This window comes from Lactuca saligna, chromosome 4, assembly GCF_052625555.1.
Source record: "Lactuca saligna cultivar CGN05327 chromosome 4, ASM5262555v1, whole genome shotgun sequence".
In the NCBI taxonomy this organism is placed as follows: Eukaryota; Viridiplantae; Streptophyta; class Magnoliopsida; order Asterales; family Asteraceae; genus Lactuca; species Lactuca saligna.
In genome coordinates this window covers 236,930,921-236,937,700 of record NC_136420.1, presented here as the reverse complement: position 1 = coordinate 236,937,700, position 6,780 = coordinate 236,930,921, and the positions used below count along the sequence as shown (strand labels likewise).

The 6,780-nt window shown below is 31.7% G+C and overlaps 1 protein-coding gene across 1 annotated transcript; it reads right to left on the bottom strand.

Annotated features, from left to right (window-relative positions):
* Positions 1-4,772: 4,772 nt before the first annotated feature.
* Positions 4,773-5,328, bottom strand: LOC145040547 (mannan endo-1,4-beta-mannosidase 5-like). Its single transcript, XM_078988460.1, has 2 exons — positions 4,975-5,328; positions 4,773-4,880 (listed from the first exon to the last, which is right to left on the bottom strand). The coding sequence occupies exons 1-2, from the start codon at positions 5,326-5,328 to the stop codon at positions 4,773-4,775; spliced, it is 462 nt and encodes a 153-aa protein (XP_078844586.1).
* Positions 5,329-6,780: the final 1,452 nt, after the last annotated feature.

The window sequence follows — 6,780 nt, the reverse complement described above, 5'->3', positions numbered from 1 at the left end:
GTTTGTTACTGTGATAAAACCTGTACTTGGTATGATAATACTTATGTTCCATAAACTATACCGATTATAGTTTATTTGTTTGTTTGTTTTGTAGCTCTGCATTTGTAAATATGTTGTCAATGTGTCATAAACTATACCTATTATAGTTTATATGTTCGTTTGTATCTTCGTATTTTGTATATATGATATCAATATTCTATTTGAAAAGGAATTGTTCCAAAAATTTTCCTTTGCTCAGCAAGTTACAAATGATTAAAAGATTGTATTCACATTTATAAATAACAATATATAAAAAAAACATGTGATCGTATGAACAATGGTTGAAACTGTTTGAAATGGTTTTGTGTCGTTCGAAATTGTATGTAACCGTTTGAAATTGTTGGAAATCATTTGAAATCGTTGAAATGTTTACACAAATTTAATTTGTGTTGTACTTGTATCCCCCCCCCCCCCCTTAAAAACATGCAAAAACATTGAAAATGTAGGTGTGTGAACTCACCTTGAATGTACATTTGCCGAAATTAGTGAGTTGTAGAGAGGATCCCCCGGGTAAGCGTACGCATTAATAATGTTGCCCTAAAATAATTATATTTGACGTCGCATTTAAATTAATAATATATTAATTTTAATAGGGATAAATAATAATTTAATTATATAAGGAGACTTACAATTAAATTGGAATTTAATTGGAAAATGTTGAAAATGGGGTTTATGGTTGACAATGGGGTTTACGGTTGGAGGTTTTGGATGTTCATAGTTGGATCTTGAATTATTATGAAGATATGAAGATTGCTTGAAGATTTAAATGTGGCTATGGATGTTCTTGGTGAATTTTTTGAAGAATTGAAGATTCTAGGCGTAAACCTTTGAAGATTGAAAGGAAATGGGTTGTTCATGGATGAAGATTGAGAGGATTTTGGAAGTGCTTCACGGTTGAGAAATGAGGAAACGAATGGATTCAGGGTGTAAAAACATATATATGGGGTGTTTACGGTTGGAATGGTATTGCGCCATAGGGTTTACGATTCAATGGGTTTTCAGTCCATTAAGAGGGTGTTCATGGTCATTGTTTGGCCATCAACTCTTGTTTCCTTCTCACTTTGGCCGTAAACTCCTCCGTGATCATATTTCCAAATCGTGAACTAGTGATTCCAACTACTTTATGGTCGTGAACTCCATTTTGATGGGGTTTGTTGGCCGTGAACCTTTTTAGGGTGTGTTTTATTGATTTAATCATTAATATATACACTTATACTAATATAAATCAACTTATGGTCAATTATAACAACCTAATTTAACTTGGTTTACAATCCTTACTACGTTGCTAACCTTATAGACAAGACCTAATGCTATAAAGGACACACTGGAGAGCCTGACTGAATCCTTCAAACGAAGGCTCTGATACAAACTTGTAACATCCCAAAAATACTGAGTAAAAACTTCATTTTAAGTATTCACAAAACATCATAGTAAAATCATTTGTTGTTTCAAATGATGACTAGAGTCAAAGTATTCACAAAACATCATAGTAAAATCATAAGTGGTCAATACAAAATTAATCTCCATGGCATGTAGTGCGATAAAATCGGGCCCTTCCTTTTGAAACTAGAAGTACCTGAAAACATTTAAAACCAAAAACTATAAGCACAAAGCTTAGTTCATTCCCCAAAATACCACATAACATACAAAGGGCTCCAGCCCAACATGTAAGTAGCTCCAACCGAACATATAATAAATGGACCCAACCCAACATATAACACATGGGCCAACCCAAAAAAATAACAAATAGGCCCAACCTAACAAAATAACAAATGAACCCAACCCAACATATGAAAAATGAGACCAACCCAACATATAAGAAATGAACTCATCCCAACATATAACAAATGGTCCCAGCCCAACATATAATAAATGAGCCCAACCAAACATATAACAAATAGGCCCAACCTAACATATAAAAAATGGGTCCAACCCAACATATAACAAATTGGTCCAACCCAACATATAACAAATGTGTACAACCCAACATACACATGCAAGAGTCACAAAAACAGTTAGCATCCTACATATTATAGTGAGAAGACTCATATGAACTACTCAACAAAAACACAACAGCCACCTCAACAACAGAAGACCAACCTAAGCTTCCTAAAGTGACAACGAGACCAGTCCTTAGTAAAATACTCAATTCTTCCAAAATTTAACCAAAAGTTAAACTAGTCGAAAACTCAACGGACAAAGTTAACTCCATCTGACACCCATATCGTGGCCAACCCATTACTACATCGTAGCCACCCAATCTAGTCCTGATCAAAAATTACAACCATGTCGTATACATGCTACCATGCTATGGCAGAATCCAGGCAAAATAGATGTGATAAATCTCGCCACCACACCATGGGCCTTCCTTGGCCATGCCGTGGTTTCCTGTAAGAAAAGCTTTACTTCAATAAGCTTTTAATCCATAAGGACCAAAGCTAAAAGCATAAGATCTGATTCTTAGTAGCCTCATAATGGATAAAGTTTCCAACTTTATCCATTCGGATGGTCAAAGGGACCAACAATTCATCTTTCTCAACATAGTCCATTAGGTCCAAGTCTACAACCTTCATATCTGAATCAACATGATGTTTAGATGGATAAAGATTCCAACTTTAACGATAATAATGTCTCAAACTTTCAAAATATAAACTTTAAAACATAAAAATAACCTAAAGGACCAAGATAACTTCCATGGCTAAAAAGGAAGGCTAAAGATAATAACTTTCATAGTGCATGAGGTCCAAAAAGGATTCTAAACTGATCAAAAGATGTTGGAGTCCACTCAACTCTAACATCACCGATAAAATGGACCAAAAGTGCCAACAACCACAAATAAAGAGATCTAAAGAACTAAAGAGCAAGATTAGAACTTTATACTAACAATAGTAAAAAAATATAGTGCCTTTGGTCGATCCAAACTTGAAACATTAGTACTTGCAACAAAAAAACCTTCTTCATCTTTAAGCTTCATCAAAATACTATAAAAAAACATGTTGACCTAAAATCATTAGTTTATGAAAAAAGGTATTGACGAGCCCCACAACCCCATCGAATTACTTTTCGCTTAAAACATGTTGAACTAAAATCATTAGTTTATGAAAGAAATCCGAAGCATCACTTTTCCTATTTTACCCTTTGTTCCAAAACACAAATCAAGGGCCAATATTATCAACGAACAACAAGGTTTAAAGTTTTTGAAGCTCAAGGCCTTCACATGATAAAATTATGATCCAAAATCCCGAAATAAGAAACATCTCAAAATTAGATTTTACAATATATATATATATATATATATATATATATATATATATATATATATATATATATATATATACACACGCACACACACGTGTAAGAATGAAAGTATATTGTTATTTATGTCATTTAGCCAATGATTCAGCTAAATGCATTGAATATGAATGCTACATTTTTTTTTTTTTTTAATATAACATCTACCTTTTATTATATAAAATACATTGTTAATTACATATTCTAATGTACTATCATTTGTAGCAGTTAATGCTAAATATAAAAGAACCTTTTAATGATATGAAAATTTTGGTATAAAAAATAGAAATTTGTTGCTTAGTGAAAATAATCATTTTTGTCTGTTTAGTCGATTGTTATTTTTATCATTTTTGTTATTTGTTTGCAACTTGGAGGATTAAAAAAAAAAACAAAACATAAACTCTTTTATTATTCTAACATTTTTAGTCAATTTGATCACTTTTATCATTTTTTTCATTTTAGTCATTTTGACCACTTAATAACAAATATAAATGAATTTGTGATATATTAACTCTCAAAATAGAAAATACGGGTTTATTATTATCAATTTCTTAATTCTTATCATTTTTTTCAATTTTTTAAACTTGCCCACTTAATACGAAACAAACTATATAATATGTTTTTGTTAGAGTCTACATTATTTTAATTTGTCAACCCTATTATAGGATATTTCTAGAAAAGTCCAAATATTTTGGGCCAATTTTTAATAAAGTCCAAAATTTTATTTTTTGAATAAAAAATTCAAGACTATTTCATATTTGGAATAAAAAAACCTAACAAACCGGCTAATTTATTCACTTTAGCAAATTTTGACGTGTTCAGTAGGTAATGGATCTAGATTGTTAATTTTTCGAAAATACTTCGACTTTTTTGTAGATTTCATGAAAAAATTATATAAAGTATAAACATATTTTTTTACATATCTATATCTATTTTTACGTATTTTTGTATTTTTTTTATGTTTTTATATGTATATATTTACGTATTTTTATATATTTTAAATGTATAAACATATAATTTTACCTTTTTATTTGTATTTTGATGTGTTTTTCTTTATCTATTATGTATTTTTATATATTTTTACGTATTTATATATTTTTTAAGCTTTTTATATAGATGTTATGTATTTTAAGTGTATAAATGTATTTTTTACGTATTTATATCTACTTTAAGTATTTTAAATACTTTTATGTATTACGGATTTATGTATTTTTTAAAAACTTTTTATATAGATGTTTTTGTATATTTATGTATTTTAAATTTATAAACGAACTGTTTTACGTATTTATATGCATTTTTTTAAGTTTTTTTACATATTTTTTTGTGTGTTTTAATTTTATTTTGTAAAAAGTAAGTTCAACATGTAATTTTTATTGGGTTGGTATAGAAATCGTCGTCACTGTTGATCTGAACGCCAGAACTTCTTGCCGAGAACTTCTTGCCTAGTTTACGCATTCTTGTCTCCCTCCAAAGTCTTTGTAATTGTTAACAAAACTTAATATTAACCGAAGACCATAGTTTCTTGCTTCTGCCACTACGAAATCTACTCCCTGCAAATTAACCAAACCCACGTTTAATGAAAGAACACCATACAATATGAAGGAAACATGATCAAAACTAGCTAAGAAGCGTGTTTGTTGATACCTGAAAAACACGTTCGTCGTATGCTCCTAGTGAAATATGGAGAGCTTTGTCACCACCATCAGCAAAAGCCCATGTTCGGCATACAGAAAGACTTGCATTTGCAGCATCTTGTAGGACTTGAGTAACTTTCATCCTCTCGCTTGGATGAGTGGCAACATTCATCATCCAATACGCATTAAAACCATTAAATAGAAAAGGGGACCCGTTGAGAACAAAGTTAGGTCCTTTGGTTCGAACAAATCCATTTCCTTTACCCCTGTGAACCCTAGCTTCACATACAGAGACAAGAAGTGTCATGTATAGAACCATAAGAACGCTCCATGAAAGATGGGAATTTCTTATGAATGAAGCCATTGTTGGTCGAAGGTTTGAATGCATACGCTGTTGGGAAATGATGCTATATATAATGGGTCGTAGATAAAGAAGTTTGCTAAATATAGAAATCAAAAAAATATTTGATGAAAGGCAAGAAAGCAGGAATCGAGCCTCGTTTTCGCGTGCTACAAGATGGGCATTACGGCGGTTATAGTATTAATAATTATAAGAAAAAGACTTATGGGACAAGCAAGTAACCAACCATTGTTGTACGTATATATGGACTCATAGATGTGGATTTGTTCACCAATTCTGTCTTCGTTTCAGTTTTATTTGATATATAACGTCAGCCAGTTAAGGAAAGTAAATTACCACATTCTCAAAGTAAAAAAGTTAATTAGTACAAATATGCTTGATTGTTTCGGTACACTTATGGGTTTCCAATATCTTACAATGGAAATTGCATATGTAAGAATAAATGATAGAAACGTAGAAACTATGGATAGAAGGAAGGATAATCTGTTAGTTGGTTGAAACACTAAACGTCAGTTGAAGAAAAGCATGCAACATGGATACTCCATTTTTCTTTATATTCTGGAATACCAAAAATAATAAATGCAAACGTGTGGGATTTCCATGTGTCTAGTTTTCTAATTGATATGGGTGACGTCTTGCACCGAAATTTGCATGTTATATTGGAGTCGTCATTTAACAAACATTCTTTTTTAATTAATTCTGAACTGCCTTTATAAAGTTCAAATCAAAATCTACTTAACTAGATGAACCCTCGACTTAGATCTTAGTAAATCGCCATATTGAGCCTCTCGCTCCCTTGTGCTCGATCAAACATGGCCTAATAGGGATAATAGAGATAGTTACTCTTATACTTTAGGTATTTTGACAACTAAACTGAAAATTCTAATAATCAATCTCATGATCTCAATAAACCCAAAAATGGGAATAAATAGTTTACAGGAGGAGATTCTAGAAAAGAAATCCTAACCAAACTAAAAGACTAAACCATAGGAGTAAGAAAGGAAAAGATAAGCACCATCTTATCCTACCAACGTGGATACAAAGAAACCGGAAAAAAAAAAAAACAAAATAAGTCCATCTCGACATGCTTTGTTCAATTGATCTCTCCCTAAAGACTACTCCCCCTCAAGTTGGAACATGGAGATCCCGAATGCCCAACTTGTTTAGTAAAGAATTCAGGTAATCTATCCCGAAAGCTTTGGTAAAGAGATCGACAACTTGAGCCTTTGTGCCAACATTGCAGGGCACAATTTCCTATGATTCCATGATTCCACTCATTCACGAACAAAATAACAGTCCATCTCAACATGCTTTGTTCTTTCATGAAAACGGGGTTATTAGCTACATGCCTTGCACCTTCATTATCACAAAAAAGAGGTGTTTGACAATGTTGAGGTGCATGCAAAATGGTTAACAACCAACGCATCCATAGTATTTCACTAGTAGTAGTTGCCA